The 26,801-nt window shown below is 42.1% G+C and overlaps 1 protein-coding gene across 6 annotated transcripts in view; it reads left to right on the top strand.

Annotated features, from left to right (window-relative positions):
• Positions 1 to 26,801, top strand: part of CACNA2D3 (calcium voltage-gated channel auxiliary subunit alpha2delta 3) — an 878,040-nt gene that overhangs the window by 165,436 nt on the left and 685,803 nt on the right. For all 6 annotated transcript variants that reach the window (XM_053293293.1, XM_053293291.1, XM_053293290.1 and 3 more), the window contains one exon: positions 23,570 to 23,686. In XM_053293293.1, coding sequence (XP_053149268.1) covers positions 23,570 to 23,686 — 117 coding nt within the window. The remainder of the gene's footprint in view (positions 1 to 23,569; positions 23,687 to 26,801) is intronic.

The raw sequence follows: 26,801 nt of genomic DNA, 5'->3' as shown, positions 1-26,801 counted from the left end.
TCCCAGCCCCATTTTGTGTGTGTTTGGAGATGATAGGAGATGTAGTTCAGCAACAGCTGAGCCAGAATTGCCTGCCCCGATATAGATTAAGGCCAAATCCTGTGTCCACTTACATAGAAATAAGCCCCACTGAACTCCAGAACTAGTTAAACATGCATAGGGTCCAGCTATGTGTTAATAGGCAAATATGTGATGTATCATTTGCACAATTTATTTATTTAATTTATTGTTCAATTTCTATATTGCTTTTCATTAAAATAATAATTAAAACATTGCACAATTGAAATAAAAAGGTACAGATATTAGATATAAATATAAAAATAATGTATCTCTTTTTATTATATCTAAATTATATTAATTTAGAAATGTCTCTGTTTTAAATTAGAAATTTAAAAACCTATATAAAACAGTAACACAAAAAACACAAAGCAGCAGCAGTAAAATGTATACGGTTTGCCGAATTAGCTTTTCCTAGAGGAAAATATAGGTTAGCTTGATGTATGTGTCTTCTGTGCCCCACCCCCCAGCAATAAGCAGAATAGTCCTGCCTTGATTTGCATATGTCCCTGCACAATGGAAGAAAACTGCCTGTCTAAAAATCCGCTTTTATATATGATGAAGTAACTACAAATGAACACAGAAAACAATATGCTCTAGGCCAATAGTTCGATGGTCCTTCTGCTGAGCCTTATACTGAGCAGAAATGTGATGGGGCTCTCCAAATGATTTGTGCCATATTGATTTGTGCTGTGATGCTTTTCAGCAGTAAATCCTAGCTTGCGATTCACATTTGTGTCGTCTCTAGCTGAGACAACGAAAGGGAGGGAAATGCTGCAGTTAGCAAAGAAATACAAAACTGGCTTAAAACATTGTGTTCTCCGAAGTAATAATTGCGACATGCTTTTTAAGTATTCCACACCTAAAGTAAATTGACATTTGTTATGCCAGGTTCTTCAGTGGAAGTGGGGGTGGGGTGACCCCTCTTTCATTGTTTATTTTGATTGATTATTATACCATCTGATATAATAGGTAGGTATATGATATTTGTTAGAGGCATCATAAGCTGTAGATTATTCATCTGCTTTAGAAACTGCAAAGAGCTACAACTTGAGTAATGAGCCTTGGCTGTTCTCTTTGTGTACTAGCCATTTCCTTAATTAGGTTTCAAGCTTCAGCTCCTTCATTTTTAACTAAAAATGTGTGCTGAAACAATGTTGGTGGGATGTGTGTGCTAAATGCACTGAGAATCAAGTGCAATATTGGGCATGGGGTGCTCCTAGCGCACCTATGAAAAGAACCTTAGTTGTGTATTTTACAGTTTGTTAGTTGTAAATGCATCACACAGTACAACTGTTTGGAAAGAATGGCCACAGGGCACATGGGCTCTGGTTTGAATTTTGCCACTTTTTTCTGTACTCCAGCACTGCTATTAATAATACGGAATTGATTACTGGTATAGTTTGAGGTGCCGCCTAATGGTGTATTGGGGAAATGACTTGATTAGCAAGCCAGAGGTTGCCGGTTCAAATCCCCACTGGTATGTTTCCCAGACTATGGGAAACACCTATATCGGGCAGCAGCGATATAGGAAGATGCTGAAAGGCATAACCTCATACTGCGTGGAAGGAGGCAATGGTAAAACCCTCCTGTATTCTAACAAAGACAACCACAGGGCTCTGTGGGCACCAGGAGTCGAAACTGACGATGGCACACTTTACTTTACTTTATAGTTTGAGGTATGGTATAACAATATCCAAGAGAGCCCACTATGGTTCAAGGAGCCATTGGTGGATTTATTATATTTTGAGAATGGAATTCCCACCTCTGGGACAAAGTATGTATATGAAAGGGATTTAACAAAAGCTAGGCCTGATGTGGATCTCTATTGCACGTTGAAATAAAGATACACAGTTGGTGGCCTAAAGTTGTTCAGGGTTCAAAAAGGGAGGGTGGGAGACTGAAGGGATACTGAGATCTTTTAACATTTTGTTCCTCATTTAAGAAGATGAGAGCCCAAAGGTCCATCAAGTCCAGCATCCTGCTTCCTATAGTCGCCAGCCAGATGCCCTCTCCTCCTATTGCTCCCTAGCATCGGGCATTTAATGGCATACTGCCTTTGAACATAGACATTCACCTTGCCATTGTAACTAATAGTTATTGATAGGCACATCCTCTCTGAAGCTTCCATTTAAAAGCATATAAGGAAGTAACAATTACTGCATCTTGTGGCAGTGAATTTATTATTATTATTTCTTGTTTACACAGTCAGGCAGGTGTTATTGACTGGTTTGTTTTATCCAGACGTCGAGTACTTCCCAAAGACCTGGGATGGCTGAATTTTGTTATCAATATTGTTCTTGCTGTTGTTATAGATATCGTCGCAGAATATAGGCTGTTCCCAGTAATGTTGCTTTTTGTAATTGGCTGATGGTGATTTCTGTGGCCCCTATGGTGTTGAGGTGCTCTTCAAGTTGTTTTGGAATTGCACCCAGGGCACCAGTTACTACTGAGATCATTTTGGTCTTTTTCTGTCACAACCTTTCAATTTCAATTTATAGATCTTTGTATTTTGTTATTTTTTCTATTCCTTTTTCTTCTATTCTGCTATCTCCTGGTATTGCTATCTCGACTACAGTTATATCTGGTGTATTGTGTGGCAGATGTTTGTCTGTTTATAGTTGGAAGTCCCATAATATTTTTGCATCTTCATTTTCTACAACTTTTTCAATTTTATGGTCCCACCAATTTTTGGCTACATGTAGCTTGTATTTTTTGCAGATGTTCCAGTGTATCATCCCTGCTACCTTGTCATGCCTTTGTTTATAGTCAGTCTGTGTGATCTTTTTACAACAGCTGATTAGGTGGTCTATGGTTTCATCTGCTTCTTTACAAAGGCGGCACTTGCTGTTTGTTGTTGATTTTTGGACTTTTGCTCTTATTGCATTTGTTCTTAGTGCCTGTTCTTGTGCAGCCAGTATTAAACCCTCTGTTTCTTCCTACAAGTTGCCATTCTTAAGCCATTGCCACGTCTTGGTGATGTCTGATTTTCCACTTATATTGTGCAAATATTGACCATGCAGTTGCTTATTTTTCCATTTTTCTGCTCGGTTCTTGACTTGTTCTTTCTTGTAGACCTGCTTTGTTTCATTGGTGTTGAATAGTTTCTCGTTCTTGACCATTTGAAGTGCATCTTCTTCACTGTCCTTGATATATTCTTCAAGGCCTGTTTTCTCTTCCTCTGCTGTTTGATGGACTTGCAGCATTCCTCTTCCACCTGAGCTGCGAGGGAGGTATAGCCTATCGACATCACTGCAGGGGTGCAGAGCATGATTGATGGTCATGATTTTCCTGGTCTTATGATCTAACGTCTCTAGCTCTGCCTGAGTCCAGTCTATTATTCCTGCACTGTATCTGATAACAGGCATAGCCCAGGTGTTTATGGCTTGTATGGTGTTCCCGCCATTGAGTTTGGACTTGAGGATCTTCCTAACTCTCCTGATGTATTCACTTCCCATTTTTCTTTTAACTTCAGTGTGTGCGATGTTATCAGCCTGGAGAATGCCCAAGTATTTGTAATGTTCTTTCTCTTCCAGATTCTTGATCTTCCTTCCATTGGGCAGTTCTATTCCTTCTGTTTTTGTTATTTTTCCTCTGTTCATTATTAATGCAGCGCACTTGTCTAGTCCAAACTCCATTGCTATATCGCTACTGAATATACGGACAGTGTTTAGCAGTGATTAGATTTCTGATTGGAACTTTCCATACAACTTCAGATCGTCCATGTACAGCAGATGGTTGATTTTACTTGACATTTTAGATGTTTGGTATCCGAGGCCTGTTCTGTTTAGTATTGGTGAAAGTGGAGTGACGGTGATTACAGAGGGGATAGTGAGTCCCCTTGGAAAATGCCTCTTCTAATGCTAACCTGTCCAAGTGTCTCGCCATTGGTTGTTAACTGTGTACTCCACATGCTTATTGCTTTTTTCATAAATATCTGAATGTTTTTGCCGACACCAGTTGTTTCTAAACATTTTAGTATCCATGTGTGAGGCAGTGACTCTAAGGCTTTCTTGTAGTCAATCCATGCAACACTTAGATTGGTTTTTCTTCTTTTGCAATTTTCTAAAATCATTTTGTCAATCAGCAGCTGGTCTTTTGTGCCTCTGGTGTTTGGGCAATTTCCTTTCTGTTCAACTGGAAGCTATTTGTTAGTTAATAAGTGTTGCATTACTTCATCTGCTATTATTCCAGTTAATAATTTGAACATGGTTGGCAGGCAGGTTATTGGTCTATAATCACTTGGAACTGCACCTTTTGCTGGGTCTTTCATGATGAGATGAGTTTTCCCAGTTGTTAGCCATTGTTCAATATCACCTCCTTGCAAAATGTGATTGAACTGTTTTAATAGTTGTTTATGAAGGCTTCTTCTTCTTCTTCTTCTTCTTCTTATTATTATTATTATTATTATTATTATTATTATTCGTAACATCTTAGAGTCAAACTAGATTGGGGATTTCCAACCCAAGGCTCTGTATGCTGGACTACAGTGGCAAAAACCAGGAATAATGGGAGCTGTAGTCCAACAACAGCTGGAGGACCTCAGTTTGACCGACCTTGAACTACATGTTACCTGACAGATGCCTGTATCTACACGCTTTTTAAATAAAAAGCAGCTGTGGAGGGTTGTGTGTCTGAACAAAGGAATGGCAGGCACTGCAATCCCTTTATCTCTGGCCAACGTTCTGCTTAAAGTCACTCCCAAGCTACTTTACCATGTATAGCGGGTGGGAGGTACCAATATATTTTTCCTTGTAGGTGGAAAAGCAGCTGGAGATAGAATTTCAAGTGGGGGGAAGGCAGAAAAGGGGAGAGATAAACATCTCATCTTGGTGTTCCTGTGCTCAAACTTGCAGACTCCATTAGTTCTTAGTTTTAAAAAACCCAACAACCCAAGAGACTGTTACATGTGTCTACCATGTGACCAGGAGAGGAGAGCTGATCTTGTGGTAGCAAGCATGGCGTGTCCCTTTTGCTAAGCAGGGTCTGCCCTGGTTGCATATGAATGGGAGACTAGAACTGTGAGCACTGTAAAATATTCCTCTCAGGGGATAGAGCCGCTCTAGGAAGAGCAGAAAGTTCCAACTTCTCTCCCTGGCATCTCCAAGATAGGGCTGAGAGAGATTCCTGCCTGCAACCTTGGAGAAGCCGCTGCCAGTCTGTGTAGACAATACTGAGCTAGATGGACCTATGGTCTGACTCATTATATGGCAGCTTCCTATGTTCCTATGACATATATATTGTAGGTTTGCATAATCACTGCCAGGTCAATAATCCAGGAACTGGAGATTTCTGGAAAGTGCATGCTCATGACAGGTATATCATGTGAACCTGCCAACTACTGGTTCATGTGTCAAATTGCTATGGCCTAATTCATACGTAATATGGAACCGAGGGTCCAGTGGAGCTGCATTTCCGTTCCAACCCACCCTGTGTTTACCTGTCAGAATTTGGATGTAAACGCTGGCCTCCCCTCTGCAGTCTGCAAAACTGTATAGAGGAGGTGGAACTGACTGCTGGGCTTCCTCCTTTGATTGATGGACAGCCATGACAGCCAGTTGGAGGAGCTTCCTTCCTTCCTCCGGTCCTGGGTAGGGGTGGGTCCGGACCGGTCCGGAGGCCATTGTAAAGGCCTCCGGACTGTCCGGACCGGTTCGGACCTGGCCAGTCCGGTCCAGGTGGAGGGGGACCCTTTAAGGGTGGGGAGAATTTACTTACCCCTCCTGCCGCTTTGCCCCCTCCAGCGCCCATAGTTATTGTAGAAATTGGGGCGGCAGGATACCTCCCCGCCGCCCCTTCTTACTCCGCAATTCAAAAGGCTGCAACAAGCCTTCTGCACACGCACACGCGGGCGCGGCACGCGAGCTTCACATCGACCCGACGCGACAGGTAGACCGGGCCTCCGACCGCCGGAGGCCCGGTCTACCCGCCGGGACGAGGTGTGTGGTTCCGTGCACACCCCTAGTCCTGGAGAACCTTACAACTCTTACAATTCAGATGTAATGGAGGCAGCCACAAACCGGAGGCCTGAGCCGTGAACATGCTAAGGGTTCAAATTGGAGTGAACCCTTGGGTTGAGTTAGGGTCCGAACTGTGGCTTCCCACATTCGGACGTTAAGGTTTGGGGATCTCTGGCTGCTCTGCTTCTGGTTCCCCATTATGTTTGAACCCGGCGTGAGTCTCTATCAAAATATAGGTTGCAGATCTTGGGTCATCCTCGGGCTGAAGTTGGTAACCAAGCAGGGGATCTGGCAGTTGCCAGGTTCACATGACACATTCCAGGAGTGCTTGCTTGTCGGAAACCTCTGGTTTCCATATTACTGACTTGGTAGTGATCATGCTAAGTTTGACTTTTAGCCCAAAGTCAGGGGAAAGCCCTCCAGCTCCCACTGAACATAGTGGGGTTTGGTGCTTAGCTATTAAAACATTACATATGCACCTAAAATTGATATAAGCATAGAAGTTGAAGTATATTATTTCCTCATGGCCTTTGTTGATAATTTAAGGGGATCACATGTGTCATACACATATTTCTTAGAAAATCAATGTGAATATTTTACCAATTGGTGGCAAAAAATTGTACAAGGACGACAAAATACAAAGAGAGGACAATGGTCTGTCCTTGGACATGAGGGAGAGTGGTGCCAGCAGTGCAATAAATCTGATATAAGAATGAAAGTAGGACTGCATTTCCCAGAGAAGAAAGTTTTAGGGGAACATTAGTCAGAGAGATAAGCAAGCACAGACCATGGTAAACCTTACAGTCATGAAGACTGAACTGAAGGAAAAGAATACAAGTCAGTGCCCCTGTTTCTGCTGAAGCTAAACGTTCTCTTTAGTTTATTGCTAAATTATTTCTTTCTTCTGGCTCTGAAATATTCTTGAATAGCAGCATTTCATCTGTAGGAAGAGTAAAACTGTGATATACTGATGTATGTGATAGCCACATATTTCATTTGAGGGCATTTCAGGGAAAGCCTTGATTTCTCTGTTGTGCTGCTCTAAGTTCTAGCCTCTGTAGAGTAACAGAGTAGAAGTCTAAAAGTAAAATGTGCCATTGAGTTGGTGTCGACTCGTGGCGACCACAGAGCCCTGTGGTTGTCTTTGGTAGAATACAGGAGGGGGATTACCATTGCCTCCTCCCATGCAGTATGAGATGATGCCTTTCAGCACCTTCCTATATCGTTGCTGCCCGATATAGGAGTTTCCCATAGTCAGGAAAACATACCAGCAGGGATTTGAACTGGCAACCTCTGGCTTGCTAGTCAAGTCATTTCCCCTCTGCACCATTAGGTGGCTTTGTAGTTGACTCTAACCCCTGAAGACTTCACTTCTGCTTTCATGCTGCCACTTATGCCTGGAATTTCCAGCCTCCATGCCCCCCACCTTCCTTCTTCAGACCCTCCTCAAATTCCACATTTTTCATAATGCCTTTGGCTTAACCCCATTAGTCATCACCCCAACTATAACCATCCTTAAGTATGCATTTGCTTGTATTAGTCTCTTGCCTCTCCCTCCAATCCCCTACACCTATCTTTCTTGCTCTAGAATTTAGATTGTGAGTTCTTTACTGGCATGTCTTTTTTGCTCATGAAACACTGTAAAGCACTATTACTATTACCGCTGTACCCCATTATTCATGGGGATTCTGTTCCCACAGATTTCTCAGGTAATGATACTGTGGGTGATGAGGCATTGGGGCAATAAGAATGCGGGGGGTTGGGTTAGGTTCAATTAGTGGGGGGGTATGGAAAATGGCAAAAATAATGGACAGAAAGTGCTGTACCATGCTCTGTGGGTCTCTATCTGTCCTGCAATGCCCCCCTCCCCAATTTTGGCCAGTTTTCTATGGAAAATCACTGGAGGTAAAGTCCTCCCCCACACACATACAACAGAAGAACCACAAAATTGTTCCTTTAAAAAATGGTGGCTGGACATGATCTCAAAGGTTACTTTTGCCAGCATGGTGTAGTGGTTAGAGTGCTGGACTAGGACTGGGTAGACCCGAGTTCAAATCCCCATTCAGCCATGATACTAGCTGGGTGACTCTGGGCCAGTCACTTCTCTCTCAGCCTAACCTACTTCACAGGGTTGTTGTGAAAGAGAAACTCAAGTATGTAGTACACCGTCTGGGCTCCTTGGAGGAAGAGCAGGATATAAATGTAATAATAATAATAATAATGATGATGATGATGATGACTCGATGTCTGGATAAAACAAACCAGTCAATAACACCTGTCTAACTGTGTAAATAAATAATAATAATACTTCTAGCTATCTAGGAACCATGGATATGTGGGTATTTCCCCTTTCTGAACCTGCGTATGCCACGGCAGAGTGCTTAATTTTGGAACGTGGCAGCACAGAACCATGAATCATGGTAGCAAGGCCCACCTGTATGCCAAAGCCCATATGAATCATCATGTGCTTGTTATATGAGACGCACTGTGCCTTTGTACAAGACAAAACTGCTGAGATCTATAAAAATTAGCCTGTTGCTTCACTTTCCTCCTCCCATAATGCTGTAAGGTAGCATTCCAGGTCTCTAGTATTACAGCTGGTTCATTGACTCCCAGTGGTGTAGCAGCTTTTAGGCAGAACAGACTGACATGATTTGGCATGCATAAGAGATGGCTGCAGTGTTTCACTCAAGCTGTGTAACTTAATGAAGAGTTGTTTCAGTCTCCTCATCTTGACGCTATAATGAAAGTCTATTAGCTCCTAGAGATGAATTGAGGCAAATGTGGAACAGCTGCTGACAATTCCTGTGTGGACAAGGGGCTGTTTCCTATGTTACATTTGGAAGAGGCTAGAGTATCACTCAAAGCTGTAAAGTGCATTATATATTGCAATGAAATATATCCAGGTTTGCAGAACCAGCTCTGTTTCTTCAAACTTTAGCTTGAGAAATGCCCCCAGTTTTGAAGATGACATATGTTCTACGTGGTGGAAACATCTGCAACTCTGTCCTGAGAAGAATGTCAATATACAGAAGGATCTTCCACATGCAGATTCTGTATTGGGAGCTATGAATGTAAACTGAATATGGCTGTTGCTTGTCTGCATCCCACTGATTTCAATGGGATGCATATTTGAATGTGCATTCAGATGGTCCAAAGAGGAAAATGCCATAAATGTGCACTATTTTCCCTTCATTCTCTTCTAGCAGTTCTTGCTCCCATATACATACATCTTTGTGTAAGTGGTCATATATGAGTACCCATGACTAGAGCTGGATCAGGGTGATTGAGTGTATTTGTTAAAAAGTTATTTAGCGATTTTCTTATTAAACACAGTTTCTGTTTTCTTTACCCTTTGTTCAGAAATGTACTCTTCTGAATAGGGATTGGCAGAACTGGTTCAATCGTGAACTGGGCCACTTCGAGCGGTTTGATTACAAACTGCTTCAAACTAGTTTGAGTTGGTTTGTCGAACTGACTGGCCCAGCTGATCGGTTGGACACCCACAGTTCAGGACCAATTCGGACCAAACCACGCCAGCCAATCCATGCACAACTCTACTTAAGAACATAAGAACAGCCCTGCCAGATCAGGCCCAAAGCCCTTCTAGTCCAGCATCCTGTTTCACACAGTGGCTCACCAGCTGCCGCCGGAAGCTCACAGGCAGGAGTTGAGGGCATGTCCTCTCTCCTGTTGTTACTCCCCTGCAACTGATACTCAGAGGCATCCTGCCTTTGAGTCTGGAGGTGGCCTATAGCCCTCCGACTAGTAGCCGATGATAGACCTTTCCTCCATGAAGTTATTCAAACCCCTCTTAAAGCCATCCAGGTTGTTGGCTGTCACCACATCTTGTGGCAGATAATTCCACACGTTGAATTCTTCTTGAATTCTTGAATACTTCTGAGATCTCTCATGGCAATTTATTAAAAATTGAAGTGTTTCTTTATGGAACTACAAGTTTCTTAAATGACAAGAGCACTCCATTGGATATCACTGTCAAGAATTGTGGAGCTGGTGTCCCAGTGGGGCTTATGTCCCTGCCTGAGGCCTCAGTAGTGGAAGGGAGCAGTTTTTCCATCTCCCAAGTCCTCCTTTTATATTGGGCACGTTTCATTTGGCTGCCCTTCTAGGTCAGGAGCTAGCCATTGCTTGCCCTTCTCCTGAGCCTCTCCATGCCACTGATTAAATAGCCTCCCTTGCTCCCTTATGAGGGATTAATATGCAGTGATTAAATATCCACACTTGCTCTTATGAGGATACCCCAAATCAGCCTGACCTCCTGAGTGGGGATTGATTCTGCCCACCTTCCGGGCTCTACCAGGCATGTACTGCAACTTCAGCATCACCTTTGGGTTAGCTCATTGGATGTTTCCAGCCACATGTGTGTCATCTTGAAAGTGTGCCTCTAGGAGCTGAATTTGGTAAGTGTGAATCAGCAGCAGGTTTGGCATTGGCTTGTAGGAATGGTGCAGTTGAATGTTGGAATTCCTGATAATCATACTAATTCAGAATATTTTCTATCCCCTTCTGTTGTACTTGCCTTCATTATCTGATATTCAAGCCTAGAATTCTAGTGAATTCATTCACTGAAAGGGTGGGAACAAGCCACCCTTTCCCCAACCATTGTGAGTTTGTATGTAGCCCAGAGGGTAGCTGAAGATCAGGCTGTAGTCCCCCATTACAGTCGTCTTTGAAAGACTCATGTCCTTTTCAAGACTGTCTCTTGCTTTTCCAGGAGACCTGAACACAGAGAGAACCTGTGTGATACAGGTTCTACAGTGATACTTGTCGTCTTTTCAGACTTTACAGAGATGGGCATAGAACAGAGCCTGTTGCTGCAATGCTTGCCCCTATGTGCATTCAGTGTATGATCTTGGGACGTCTGAAAAAGGTTCAGTTTAGCTCCAGTTGTGCTAATGTATTATGAATCAGTCAGTCTCACAAAGTCTAGACGTGAACATAGTTCCTGGATCACAGTCACATTTCCAGTATCCCTAAAGCTGTGGCAAAAGGGAGGTGGTTGTTGTTCTTGTACCTTTTTCTGGTGAATGGTCACACATTGGCCACTCTCTGAGACACAAAACTGAATGACCAATTTATTAAATACAGGAAGATGTGTTTAATGCTCTTGTCTAGATATTGGAAGACCTCTTCTGAGTGGCATAGTAGCTGTTGATCCACTCCTTGTCTTCCTTTTCCTCTCTCTTAATTGATTTTAATGTAGGAAGATGTTGACAACCTTTGTGATTACAGCTCTTTAGCTTCTTTATGAGCACATCACAGATAGCAGCATAGTTATCTTCAATCCTAATTATGAATTATATGCACACAGCTACCTGTTCTGAAATGGGCTTTATGCTGACACAGTGGAATCAGTGAGCTAAGTAACATTTTATTTTAGGGAGTAGAGACTCAGAAGAAGACAATAGTTCATGGAATGAATGGGCACAGAGATTCCGCTCCTTATCATAAGAAAGGATGTTGTCCTCATAGTAATACCACAGGATACCCATGGGTGGACATCCCTGGGGCCTACATCCTGGAAGTCAGGGTATAAGAAGGAAGAGACTTCTTTCCTTTACATAAAAAGTGAGGGTCAGAGCACCTCCCAAAACCAGTCCCAACCATATGTTCTGCAAACACAGTTCCATCATGATGTGGAGAAATATTCCTGATAGGGAAAATAGGAGGTCAGAACCCCAAAACTGGGTTCAAATACCTTTTGAACAATATGCTCCTCCTTAGGGGAGTCCATAAGAAAATAAAGAGATAAAAATACAGGACAATAGGAACATAGGAAGATAGGAAGCTGCCATATACTGAGTCAGACCATTGGTGTATCTAGCTCAATATTGTCTTCACAGACTGGAAGCGGCTTTTCCAAGGTTGCAGTCAGGAACCTTGGAGAATCTCGGCCCTATCTTGGAGAAGCCAGGGAGGGAACTTGAAACCTTCTGCTCTTCCCAGAGCGGCTCCATCCCCTGAAGGGAATAGCTCATATTTCTATTCTCCCATTCATATGCAATCAGGGTGGAACCTGCTTTGCTAAGGGGACAAGTCATTCTTGCTATCACAATACAGCAGATATAGTAAAATGGGGAAGAATAGTTCAGGGATAATATAAAAACACATACATGCTGAGACACAATGGCTATTTTCATAAATATTATCCAAATATCTAAAAAAACTTTAAAACTATAAACTATCTATAAAAATATTATCCAAATATCTATAAATAAAGAAATATATTAAAGGAATTTAAAAAACCCATGATAAAAGCATATTTGGAAAGATAAAATGCCACACAAGATAAAATACTTGAAAAGTTGTTGTATTTCATAGCATATAAAATACCAAAAATATCATACAAAAATATTATCAAGCTAGTTCTCTCCTAAACAACATACAATTTAAATGGAAGGTAAATGCCCAAAATAGAATTATTTTAAAAATGCACCACACAAGGGATATTACTGACTGTGAAGGGCCATTTGCACAGAATGTAGAGGCATTTGGGCTGAGAAGGAAGGGAGCATAACATAAGGAACTACTGGCGGAGTAACTCTGGATCATCCTCTCTACCATCTGAACCCCCTGAAGAAGGATTCTCCTGCTTGACTGCTGAAAGAATTATAAGAGAAGGGGGAAATGAACTCTGAAGAAGTGGGCCCTTTTGAGCTCTCTTCTCTTCTGTCACAGTATTTTGAAGATATTTATCCTAAATGTCTTACTACTTACTATCTTCTGTTCTGGAAGGCCTTTGAATTCTATTATTCAAAGTTTGAAATTCTACTGCTTTCAGTCCTAATTTATGTTAAACTGCTTCTGTATATTAATATTGTTTTAATTTTGTTCTTACTCTTTCAGTAATGTATTTGCTAATTTTAATTAATACATAAATTAATTATACATAATTAATAAATTACATTCATGCTTTCTTTGGCACTCATTTTGGGAGGCTATCGTCAAGTAACACCTATATTTTCTACAGTAAACATGTAAAGGATGAAGAGCAGCTATGGGTTTCTAAACGCTTAGTGGATCTGTGGAGCAAAATCAGGATTGCTTTCACACCCGCTATTTAGTCAGGAGCTGCCTTCTTTGGTTTACTCACTTCTAGGGGAGAATCCGGACAAGGTCACTGCATACCTGTGTCATACCTGTGTTGTTGCATACCTGTGTTTTCTATATTGTCCTCTCATGTTTTCAAGGACTGATTTTTTGTATTTTTCTTTTGCAATAGAATGCAATTGCAGTGCTAACATTTCCAGTGTGAATAGCCAAAATGCTTTTGAGGCTTTAAAAGGGCCACTGTGGCTTTATTTAAAAACTTCCTGGTTGCAGATTCTGCCCATGTTATTGCTACCTTTTCATTGCACCTGGGTGTTTAGTATGACGTGCCCCTTAAATAGCCTGCTTCAGTTCCCTGTTGGGGCATGTTTTATTTATTACTTTCCTTATATTCATTTTCCCCTTGCAGTTCTTGTGTATAAGAATAGTGTTATATTGTTATGAAAAGAATGAAAGGAAACTAGTGATAAAAGTGTCTCTGCATATGGAACAGAAACTGTCTAATTAAAGGGCAATTAATAGCTGATCTTCCAGCCAAATGGAAAGCAATAAAACAGGCAGAACCTGCAAGGATGAAACTTTTAATAAACATTGCTGAACAAGACTTCATTAGAAAAGGATCTTTGCCATGGCAATGGGCATTGTGGATAATATAGTTCTATATTAAGTGTGAAATGGAAGCAGCATTTTAATTCTACTTTTACTACTTGTAGTAAAGCATTTACTCAGTCATGCCAGAGGGCTCTAGTGTGGAAGCAATACAAGGAGTTCAGGCATGAGGCCTGAGAGTTTAGGAACATATACCTGCCCTTTACATTTTACACCTATTGGATAACCTGTTGTGCACTGTGGAAGCTGGAGCAAACATAATCACAATGCAAAGTGTGAAGTTTCAAATACCTACTTGAGGAGAAATTGTGAATTCTTGCAAAATGCTGCAGTTCCTTCTTTAAGTAACTGTAAAACCTGTGGAAAAAGAAATACAGAGAAAGTGTAATGAAGGCATCATTTCTGTGGAACATTAAAACAGGTTTGGCATCAAGATGCCATCAACTCTGGTATAGTGTAGCCAGAATGAAAAGCATAATAAAACCAATTATGTTTTGAGTTTTCTTGTGTCATTGAAAATTATCATATAAAATACCTCCAGTAAAAAAAATACAGTCGAATTTGTGCATCTAATTAAGGAGAATATTGTTTTATTCTGTCATTCTCAAGTCCCTTACTCTGGAATTGCATACCTGGAGCATTTTCTGAAATTGAAAAGACTGCAACAACACTTGCTTGCTTGGGGTACCATGAGTGCACCATAGCTTTGCACTGAAGCCATGGTACAGATTGTTCAGTGAAAGGTTAGAACATGTGGGTCTTTGTAATTAATTCAGTGTTCTCCAGGTTATTCTTGCATGGTAAAACCCAGAAAACAATTGAAGAGTAAAAATGGGCTCCAAAATATATTTCAGATATTCCAAAAGTATTATAACACCATTGTGCCTGGAAGCCCAAAGCCAGGACAAGCATATATGGGTGAAACTAGGGCTACTTTATTGTGTAAATAACTGTGTAAGGAACTGCAACAAGCATAACATACTACAACCTAGAGTTTGGGCAAGGCCAGCTTCCTAAAGAGGACAGACCTTTCCTTACTGTTAGGCGAAGCAGCCAGGTTTAACAAATGCCAGCTGAATCCTCAGTGTGACTCCGCCAAGCTACACAGTTACCTGTGTCAAGGAGATAACCGTCCAGGTCACCACCACCCCACAACCCACAAGGCTCTGGGTGGGTGAGTTGGACTGTACCCCGAAAGTGGTCCATTCCCAGACACCACCCGAGCTGCAAGACCCTGAGGGGCTGTTCAATGAAACCACTAATCACCATAAAGGTGCCTCCAGCTGAACACCAGTTCTGAGCTTAACCTCCAAAAAATCCCACTCACCTGCCACAAAAAGGGGGCAAATCTCAATTTAGCCCCCTTTTCCTTACCTCCTACAAACAACTTCACATATATGTCACATTGCAGATCTCCAAGAAATATGTCAGTGCCCTGTTCAGAAAGGTGAACACCATTTTCCCTGTATAACTGTTCTGTACTATGCCTAATGTCCCCATTAACCAACCCCCCAAGCGATTGAACAATTCTCTCCACCTCACCATTGACCCCTCTACATGCCCTGTCAATAGCCCAAGGGTCACCGGTGCCTCGGAATAATACAATGCCACACGATGATCAACTGAGGCCAATGGGCCAACAAGTCCACAGCAGCTTGCAGAATGAGGGCCTTACCCTTCAACAGACCTAGGTCATGGCCACCAAGGTACAGGACCAACACTTGCAGTGGAGGGCGAGAACTGAAGTGTTGAACTGAAGTAGAGACAGCAGCCAGCACCATACCATGCCTTGTCGTCCCAGCCACTCCACCCGAGCAAAGATGCCCAAACCCAACTGAGTTCCCCAATTAATGAAGCAAGCACGGCGATTGACCCTAAACATTAAACTGTGTCTGAAGATCAAAATGCAGACTAAACCAAGGTGGCTCCCAGCATCTGTAAAAGAAACAAAAAATAACCAAATAAAAATAACTTCTTAAGCCCCTTAAAGGGCCAAACATAACTCCAGTAAGCCAAAGAGCGCCACTGACTGATACTCCCGATGAAGGCTGAGGGCAAGACAGCCACTGCTGCAGTGGATGCCGTCCTGATCCAAAATGAATGATTCCCAAAAGAACCCACTGGTACGCCCACTGCATGCAATGCAGACTTGGTGAGCATCCAAAATTGGTAACACATCAGTGGGGTGGCATGAAAGTGCACAAAGAGAGGTATCTCCTTATACTGAAAGATATGCATGCATGGCCAATACAGGGCAAAATAGAGGGTCAGATCTACATCAGAGCTGAAAAATCGTGGCCTTCCTCCTCTGATCGTTTTTGGAAACCCTCAGATGTACCTTCAGTACTGTTTGTCAGATCTGAATATCATCCCTGATTAATGCCCTACCTGATCAATCCAGTTTGGACACAACCACCAATTTGCTAATTCATAAGGCCCCAAAAAAGGCCAACAGTGCAGCCACATAAAAAACCAGGGTCTCATAATAGGAAGATCAAAGCATCTGAAAGTGACTGATCACCCGAGAGAGAATCAATGGAGAAACAGGTGACCTGCTGTTGCTCAACTGAGACTGATTCCTCACCCAACCCTCGAGCATGCATCTAATTCTGAAATCACTGGTGGTATTCTGGAAACCTGCCCTTCTTGGCCATGAAAGAAAGAGCCGAGAGGCTCCCCCAAATGGAATGAGGGGATAACCCCCCCAGCATGAAGAGCCACACAATAAGGCATACGTGATCAATTGGTTGAATTGTTCTAGTAAGAACTAATCTTCATACTTTCCTTTCACTGTTTCTACAATGACTAATTTTGGTTTAAATCGAGGTCCACAAGTTAGATCTATTGCATCTCAAATGTTCACACGTCCACCATCTTGGATTGGGGTGGATGGCATCATTGAAAACCACACCATTGAGGTGTCCCTGTGTGTCACTCACTACAACTATATCCAATTTCGTCCAAATAGGTTAGACAGTCCTCAAGTTAGCCCACTTGTGCCTCAAACATTCATGAGTCCACTATCTTGAATTGGCATGGATGACATCATCACAAACTATGCCATTGAGGTATCCCTGTGTGTCACTCACTACAACTGTACCTCATTTGGTTCATATCAATTAGAAAGTCCACAAGTTAGCCCACTTGTGTCTCAAATGTTCATATGTCTGCCATCTTGAAGTAGGGTGAATGACATCATCACAAACGATGCCTTTGGGGCATCCCTATGTGTCCCTACAGCTGTAGCCAATTTGGTTTAAATCGGTTAGCTGGTTCACAAGTTAGCCTATTTTCACCTCAAAAATTTATATGCCAGCCACCTTGAATCAGGGTGGATGACATCATCACAAACTATGTAGTTGAGGTAGTGTGTCCCTACAGCTGTGGCAGATTTGGTTCAAATTGGTTAAGCAGTTCACAAGTTAGCCCACTTGCACCTCAAATGTTTACACATCCACCATCTTGAATCAGGGTGATTGACATCATCACAAACTATGCCATTGAGGTATCCCTGTGTGTCACTCACTACAACCGTACCTCATTTGGCTCAAATCGGTTAAATAGTCCACAAGTTAGCCCACTTGTGCCTCGAACATTCACATGTCTGCCATTTTGGATTGGGGTAGATGACATCATCACAAACCATGCCATTGAGGTTTTTTCATGTGTCCCTACAGGTGTAGCAAATTTGGTTCAAATCAGGTGGTTCACAAGTTCACCCACTTGCACCTCAAAAGTTTACATGTTCACCATCTTAAATCGGGATGGATGACATAATCACCGATGACACGGTACTGTTGTGGTGTCCCTATGTGTCCCTACAACTGTACCTGATTTTTTTCATATTGGTCCAGGCATTGCAAAATTGATGGGGGTGGGGGAACACAGATGGACACATGGAATGCCAGGTGATCTCATAAGCCTACTGGAAAGTTGACTAAAAATCATCGAAATAATGAACAATAGATTTCTGCCCCATCCGTTGACACACCATTCCAAAACAGTATTAAAATGCTCAAAAGCCGAACAGGACACGGAATAAACCATGGGCAAATCCCAATCCACGTAGATCTTGCCCTCAAAGGGAAATCTCAAGAGTTCAAAATCACCAGGATGGACAGGCAACAAACGAAAGGCAGATTTTACATTACATTTGCCCATGAGAGCCCCCATGCCCTCTGCGGAGTACTGCACTCAGCGGAATGCACTCTGCAGAGCACTGTGTCAAAAGATGTATATCTGACCGAGCAAAGATGTATATCTGACCGAGGTGGTGAGGTATGGCATCATTGACAGACCCCCCGTGTGGGTAAGAGAGGTGGGGTATAAGGCGAAATTCACCTGGGGCTTTCTTAGGCACCACCCACAATGGGGAAATCCTAAGGGACGGAATGGGAGTGGGTGGTATATGGACTGAGGACCCTCCCTTCCTGAACTTCCTTCAAAAAAATTTCCTGAATGTGCGCCACACTGACCATGGACTTCAAGATGCATGAAAAACATGGTAAACATGGGCATTGAAAGGAATACGAAAACCAAACAATAAACCTTTGGCCAAGTAGTCAGCATCACCGCTATTAGGGTAAGCCTCCAGCAAGCATAGCAGGACTGTGATCTTAATCTGGCCAGGTCCCTTTGGCCAGTGCAGTGCCCGCTTGACTCCCAGGCTTCCGGTTGGCCTATTTTTATTATTTATTTATTTATTATTTATTTAACATATTTTATACCACCCAAAACTTACGTCTCTGGGCGGTTTTTCCCTGTTAGACTCCCAGTTTGCCCTATCTCTATTGCAGGAGCCAAAAGGGTGCGCCCCCCTACATACAGAGCAGGCATGCTGAAAACAGCATTGCTTGAGTGAGCAAGTTTCCGAGGAGCCATACTTCCAGCATAGCAGATGGAGTTGAACCTCCTGACAGCCCCACTAACTCTGGGTTGCAGGGCTGATTTGGTAATCAGGTGGTTGCTATCAGAATATTCCCCTTGCATGGCAACTCCCCGCCCCCCATCAGAGATGTGAGTTTTCTAGAAATTTTTAAATTAGTAATTTCCCCCCTCATTTGTATGAGCTTTGCATTTATTTTCTAAATTTTTTTTTAACAATTTTTCTTGATGACCTAAATAGGCTAAATTCTGGGGAAATGTCCACTCCACATCTCTGCATCAACATAACACAAATCTGTAATTTTGTTGTATGTGTAATCTGTAATTATGTGCATTTGGAGGGTTAATGTGGTCTGCTGGTTAGCATGTTGTACTTGGTCCAGGGAAACCTGGATTCCAATATCTCAGCTGTGAAGTCACTGGGTTATTGTAAGGATAGATTAGAGTAATCTCTGAGCACACATGTCTGAGCTTCTTGTAGTTAGAATGGGATATAAATGTGAGAAATAAATAAAGAGATTTATTGGGATTACAAAAATACGTTAGGAATCCAAGTGATTCTTGCATGTGTATGTTGTGATCATTGCTAAGTTTTAGACTTTGAAGAATTCACTGATGCGGAACTTCAAATTTCTTGGAAAAGCTTTTAGGTCTGGACCTAAGGAAAACACATTAACAGCTACAAATTGTATGAAATGTTAAGGTTATTGTGGCCTAGAAGATTCATGTGTTGATTACATTCTGTTAGGACATCCCTAACAGAGCAGAACTTCAGATAATCCAATGAACTGGTGTGCTCCTTGTCAACAACTCTTCCCTGCCAAAGAAGGTCACTGGCAATATGTAAGTGGTAGAAGCCTTCCCTTCCATGTTCTTGTTGCTGAAGAAACAGCAGATGTTGAGCCCTTTCTCACGATCCGCGAGAAAGGGCCTGCGGGTGCATGAGGAGGAAATTCTTACCTCCCTGCAGACGATTGCCCTGGTGTTCATTCTGGGCATGCAGATCATATGCCCACACAGACTCAGATCTCCCCAGCAGCAGCTGAGGGCCGGGGCCAGGACATGACGCCCCACCCCCCTGGGAATCCCATGCACCGTAAATACATGGTGCATTATGGGGATCCACCTGACTCTGTCCGGGAGGCCCCCAGTCTCCCAGCCCTGGCTGCATGCAGGCAATCAACAAAATGGGCACACGCTCCCTTAATCTCATTTTGGAGGTGGGCCCTGTAGGCTGATTTGCCGCTGTGCCCCCGCCGGGAGCCACTCGGCTCCTGACAGTTCACACCAGCAGCAAAGATTGGGCCAAGGCAGCCAAGCCTGATCTTTGCTATGCGTCTGAACAGCCTTGTTGTCTCTTGCTTGCACTGGCTCTTTTGATGTGAGTGTCCCCTAGAGGGCAGGAGGGCTAATATTTTATATCATTTCTGACCTATGTTCATCTTCAGTAGACTAGTGCTTTAATGTCCTATCCATTATAGCTGCCCATTGCACCTGAATTTGTATAGACTCTGAAATAAGAAACGTAAAAATGGGTAGGGTGGCATCTTTGAGTTAGGCAGCACTCCTGTTCATATAGCTTGTGGACAAGCTGTAATGAAATTTTTTTAATGCAAAAGTATTCCATTTTCAACTCCCTGTAAGTTGCTTTTGGCACGTTATTACCAGATGCTCAGTGTGAACACCCAAGTGCATGAGCAACATTAAAAGTTTGACAGTGAAGTAGTGTTTGTCTTTTCATTGTACTTATGTGAAATGATCTGGCAAAAGAGATGCTACTGAATTAATGCAGGGTGGTTTTTGTGTGCGTGTGTGTGTGTGCTTCTTTTCTAAAATGATAAATGTTCTTGGTCTGTGCTGGGTCTCCTGCCAAATGCTGATCCTGCTATCAAAAGGAATTGGTGTTCTGAATATTTCTTATAATGGAACAAATCAAAAGTTGCTTAGACAGTAGGTACTTGGTCTTAACAGCTGCATGTTCACTTAGCAGAGAATCTGATGAACTCTGATATTATCTATGGTTGTAGGCTTTCATTACTTTTTGTGCTATGTCTAAGCAGTAAACAAATTTGAATCTCTTTTCCTCTTTTTAATAGCATTAATGCATGTTTGTGTACTGTAAGAGTTACTTAGAATTTAAAGAAATGTTCCGAGTGCAGAATTGTCTCTGGCTGCACATACTTAATTAAAGCATACATAAATAAAATGAATAATAGGAAAAAAGACAAGACAGAGCCATCTGTCTCTTACAACCAAACACTCACACAAGCCTGTGTTAAAGTCTTGTAGTATGTAATCAAATCCAGGAGCTCTGATGGATCATAGGATGCAAGGAGATTAAAGCCACTTGACCCTTGAAAGGCTGTTGGGCCCTCTCTTACTCTCTATGCCACCCTGGCAGCTTGCAAGCCCAGAGAGAAGCAGACTCCATCTCTGCTGCACTTCAGCACCACCAATGAAGCTGGCCAGAGGATGATCCTGCAGATTCCAGCCCAGTGGGAATCAGGTCATGAAAGGAGTCAATAGGGTTCCATAACTCTATACAGTTGCTGATGCTATCCTGTCTGAGAAACCTTTTGCTCAGATGTGTACTGAATAGCTCATACATAGATAACTTGCATGATTCCTTGCTGAAGTGCCTAACTCTCTATTGAGCTATTGCCTCTCTATTGCCTGGCTCCTGCCCATCAGACCTGACAGACAATATTCTGCCTTTATATAATAATAGGATTATTACAGCACTTTTCAATGTGCAAAGCATTTCAAGGGTAATATCTTAAACATCCCCTTAACAATCCTTCAGTTGTGTTTTTATTCTCCTTGCTGGGGCTCTGAGCCGCCACCTGGCAGAGCAGCTGGGAAACGTTCTGAGGGAGCCAAAGTTTCCACAGCAACAGAATGGAAAGGCATGGGGTCCTCTGGTCTCATGAGTGAGTGGGTGCTCTTGTGACAGGCCAACATCCTCTTGTGGCACTGTAGAGAGTGAACTGAGTTAGGTAGACCAGAAGCAGAGAGCACTGAGGAGGAGAAAGAGATGGTTTAAGCTCTTGAGGAAGAGTGTAGCTGGAGGAGTTAAGCCCCAAAGGAGGAGGGGACAAGGTGACCTTTAACGCCTCATCTTCATTCTGAGGCGCTTATTGGGAATCAGGGCTAAAAAAAGGCTGTGACCAGTTTCTCAAGGTGCTGGGGATTCCACACTCATATTAGGTCCAGACCAAGTCACCCATGTGAATGAGGCCACTTGGTGAACCACTGCCCTCACTCCCTTGATGTATGTAAATTTCCTCCCATTCCCCCACTCTTTCCGTCCCTGGAGGAAACAGTGCCAGTAGCTCCATCATTTGTCACTGTCGTTATTGTTGTTGTCCTCCTCTTCCTCCCCCGCCCCATTCATCCATGGCAGATCTCTTACTTACTTCCACTCTGTGTCCTGTTCCTTACCTTTCAAAGAGCAATGAATGTGGGAGACGAGCAGTAGCAGTGGCAATGATGTCACCAAGCAGGAGGGCTACTCACTAAAGAAGCAGTCCATAAGGCCAGAGGTTAGCAGACCAACAGAGACAGCTAATTCACTGATTCTGCCAATCTGTTGCCTGAAGTGATTGCCTCACCATATTTCATTGGTGGGCCAGCTTGGCTTGGGAACTGAAGTTAAGAAGATGCATGTTTTGGGCAGTACAGAAATATTTTAAATAAATTAAAAAAGAAAGAAAGAAGGAATAGTTTGTCTGAGGCCTCCTAGTGAATTCATGGCAGAGGTGAGATTTGAACAAGAGAAGACTTGATTTTCTTTTGAATCTCTAAGCCACTACACTAAACCAGCTCTCTGGTGTATAAAATTTATTATTGCATTTGTTGATTTGAAATGTGAAGGTGAACAGCTCCAGAACTATGTCCATACCATGTAGAGTTTTTAGAGTAAGCACAGCATCTTTTGATTATAGCTGAAAATAGACGGGAACCTAATACTGGCTGTAGAAGATGGATATAATGTTCTTCTCTAATCCATGGGTGAGATCCAAAGGAGCACATGTATACATTCTGCATTTATGACCTACTCACCAGAATCCAAAATACAGTGTGGTGATTCTGGCTGACACATCAATGCATTAATGTAGCTTTCTATCCAAAATAGGAAATTAAAGTAATGCATATTTCTAACAGTTTGTGTACACACTTTTATCAGCATCTTGTATCCAAATATTTCAGGTGTCTTGGATATCTTGAATATCTGACTTGAAACACATGCTGATGTATAAAAATGGAGGCAGTACATTTTACAAAGCTAATTAACAACTGTATGATTTCTTCTCACTGAAAAGGGCTTATTAGTCTAAGATCTGAAAACATTTTCTTAAAGTACAGGATATTAGCAAACTTTAAGGAATGCAAAGGTCATTTGTGAAGGAAACTTCTTATCAGAATCAAGTGTGTTCCCTGTCAGAAATAAACATTCTTGAGTACCACATCCTGACCTCTTGCTATAATGAGCATAGTAATATAGTTGCTTTAGAGTGTGACTTTTAAAAAAGAAAATAAAAATTGTTTCCCAAGGGGAACATTCAACGTTAAAAGGGATCTCTTCACCTGCAGTGCTTTCAGCTAATCACCTTTTTCAGTATACTCTGCATTCCAATCTCATCTGTTGTTTTTCTTAATCCTGGAATGTTGCAAAATGCACAGCTTCCATTTCGAGACAATAGAAAAAGCATTTCTTGGGGACTTGGATAAAGTCAAAGTAAGGAAAGCCAGTTAGTGACATTTTATCACTCATTATTCAAAATATGTTATTTTGATTTAAATAAGTGGATATTGATATTTTGAGTCATGATGATATTCAAATCTAGAGGCTGCCCTGTATGTCTAATTACAAACTATTAGTGATTCTGTTGTTTTGCTTAGTAATTTGCTCCAGCATATTCCTGCACTGAGCAGAAGACCTCCAAAGTCCCATCCAACTGTGATCCCACCTTCTCTTTCTCTTGCAGAAATATAAGGAATATGAGAAGGATGTAACCATAGAAGAAATTGATGGCCTTCAACTTGTGAAGAAGCTAGCAAAGAATATGGAGGAGATGTTTCATAAAAAGTCTGAAGCTGTACGGGTAGGTAGCTGATAATTGCCTTCTGCCTTTTGTGTAATTGTACCAATGTGCTACCAGCTCGGGAACTTAACACAACAGGTAGATTTAGTATGTTATGACAGTGGATATGCAGAAGGAATTACAAAAACTAGGTGAATAATGATTATGGCTTTTCACGTGTACTAAATAGAAGTTTTGATATAACCAAAATAGAATTGTTTATTTTGTGATGTAATATTTTCTCATCTGTCTGTGCACTTCAAATTTTCGCCCTCATTTGCTCTGTTTGGAAACCATACACCAGTGTCAAAGGATCCATATACACATTTGGCAAACTGTGTACACCTGACAGCACACCTACCAAGCTCTACTGTGAAGACTGGAGGCAAGTAAATATCCCTGTCTTCAAAAAGGGGAAAAATAAGGAGCCAAAAACCTCCAATACCTAGTGAGATCCTAGGACAGATTATTAAGCAGTTGGTCTGTGAGCACATACAAAACAATATAATGATTAGAAGGAGTCAGCATGGCTTTGTCATCGTCAGGCCAGACTAATCTTATCCCCCCCTTTTTTATAGTTTAGTACGTCATAGGCATGCAGTGAACATGGTGGCTGACATCCTGACTAATGGAGCACTAGTGCAGTCCAGTAATAGCACCAGCACTTCTGAAAGGTTCTGTATTAATGCTTCACTGGTGTGTGTGTGTGTGTGTGTGTGTGTGTGTGTGTGTGTGTGTGTGTGAATTTCGATGATCTCCCCTTACCCAGAAGCCCCCTATGTCACCTGAAAATATGACTCTGAAGGAGGTGCAACCCGCAGGGACATATTTTTGGGTGGCACAGAGTGCTTCCTGGGGAAGGGGAGGTAGTTGAAATTTCCCCCCACAGCTGAGCTAGCAATGTCATCCAGCTGCTGAAAAACAAAAATGAAACTAATGAAGTTTTAGGCTGCATTGACAGATGTATAGTGTCCAGATCACAAGAAGAAAAAACATAAGAACATAAAAAAAGCCATGTTGGATCAGGCCCAAGGACTATCTAATCCAGCACCCTGTTTTACACAGTTTCCACCAGATGCCTCTGGGAAGCCCACAAGTAATCCTTCTACTCTTTTCTGCACTTGTCAGACCTTACTTGGAATACTGTGTCCAGTGCTGCGCAATTCATTTTGAGGACATTGATAAAATAAAACAGGTTCAGAGCAGGGCAACAAAGATAGCGAAAGGTCTGGAAACTAGGGATGTGCGAGCTGGACGTTGGCCTGGTTCAGCTCAAATCTGGGCCGGATTCGAGCCACCCCGGGAAGCTCGGACTCAACTGAGCTGGGGCCCAGTCTAATCTGCCATTGATGCACCTTGCGAGTTGGCTCAAGGGGCTCAATGGGTATACTTGTAAAGGGGAATCTGGCAAGGATTCCCCTTTACAAGTAAAGGGCTAAATGTGGGAAGAAGGAGGAAAAAGGTAGTCTTCATCTTTTTAAAAAAATATATATTGAAAAACAAGCTGGCAAGGACACAGACTGTGGCGGTGGGGGCTCCTTCCACCACCCCTGCCAGCCCTCCAAATGACAAGCTGACCATGCTGCAGCCCTTTTAAGGCCTCTGCGCATGCATGTGCACCATTACAGTGACCTCTGTGAGTGCTTTTCTGCAGTTTGGACCCTAACTCAAACCAAGGGGCCACTCACCAAACTCCAATTTGAACCCTCAGTTTGAAGTGAGGTTTGCTGCTTGGGCCTCTGGTTTGTGGCTGCCTCCATTATGTCTGAATGCAGAATTGGAGCCAGCCTTCCCTGGGTTGACGGAAAGAAGCCCCCCCCCCCCCCACGACAAAGCTGCTGCGGCTGTCCATCAATCAAAGGATGAAGCCCAGCAGACAGCTTCCCCTCCTGCTAGTGCTTATGTCTGAATTAAGACAGGTGTCTCTCTGTGCGTGTGTCTGTAACCAGGGGTCCCCGTTCTGTGTTATGTCTGAATTTGGCCACTGTGTTATTTTGAAAGCCATGTCGTCTGTAATTGGAACATGTTATTTGACTCCTGCTATTCTTTTTGCTTGTATCTGTAATAGGGTTTTCCTGAGGATGAGTTAACTATGCATTTTTTAAAAATGAACTCTATTCTTTAAAACCATTCTTCTTCTTCTTCTTCTTCTTCTTCTTCTTCTTCTTCTTCTTCTTCTTCTTAATCTACCAGAGTGGAAAAGTGAAAACAATTATGATACAATTACACAAATCCCATAGAATAATAAGATTAAATTACTGGTACAGAATGTTGTTGCCTGAATCTTGGTAGGGGCCTGGTAGTGTCATAGCAAAACACCAGTCTTTTTATCAGCCGACCTGGTTGCCGGTTTGTTTCCAGGCTCAATTCAAGGTTCTGGCTTTGACTTTTGGAGTTCTACATGGTCTTGATCCAGCTTTTTCACCCACATGAGCCTTCTTGGATTTTATGATCAGCCTTGCAAGCCCTGCTCTCTGGCCCACCACTGGCCTGAATTAGATGAGGAGGAACCAGGGTCATTGTGGTGCTGCAAATCTTGGGCCTGCTCCCCAGATCTCTGTGTTAGCTGTTGTAAAAACTTTATTTTTCCTTAAAGCTTTTAGTTTACTGTTTTAATCTGAGCTGTTATTTTTATTGTGATCATTGTTGTATTGTCCTTGTTTTGTATTGACATTTTCTTGTATTGTCTGTGTTGATTTGATTTAAATCATGATTTTAATCACTTCACAGAATGACTTAATTTTAATGATTTAAATCACTAGTTTGGAAGATTTTGTTTAATCATCATTTCCTAGGGAATGTACATTCTTGTTGTCTAATATAACCTTAATAAATATTTAGAGAGAGATCCAGGTTTCATTTTTAGAAAGCAGGTACACACTATAATAGGCGCACACTTCTCATAATGCTGTTTTATTCAGGGAACCAGATCTTGCATTTTTTTGGTTGCACTGTTTGCATTTAGCACAAAACTATTTTTCATCCCCATATATTGCTTGTAAACATGTTCATAGAATATAATTAGAAGTTATGATTAATATTCATGATGATATCATTGACCTAGGTATTTTTAATGATTTTTTTAAAAAAGAATTGAATTTTAAAAAAACTTGATTTAAATTTTTAAAAAATCTGA

Source organism: Hemicordylus capensis, chromosome 2 (genome assembly GCF_027244095.1).
Source record: "Hemicordylus capensis ecotype Gifberg chromosome 2, rHemCap1.1.pri, whole genome shotgun sequence".
NCBI lineage: Eukaryota > Metazoa > Chordata > Lepidosauria > Squamata > Cordylidae > Hemicordylus > Hemicordylus capensis.
This window is presented reverse-complemented; position numbering and strand designations above follow the sequence as displayed.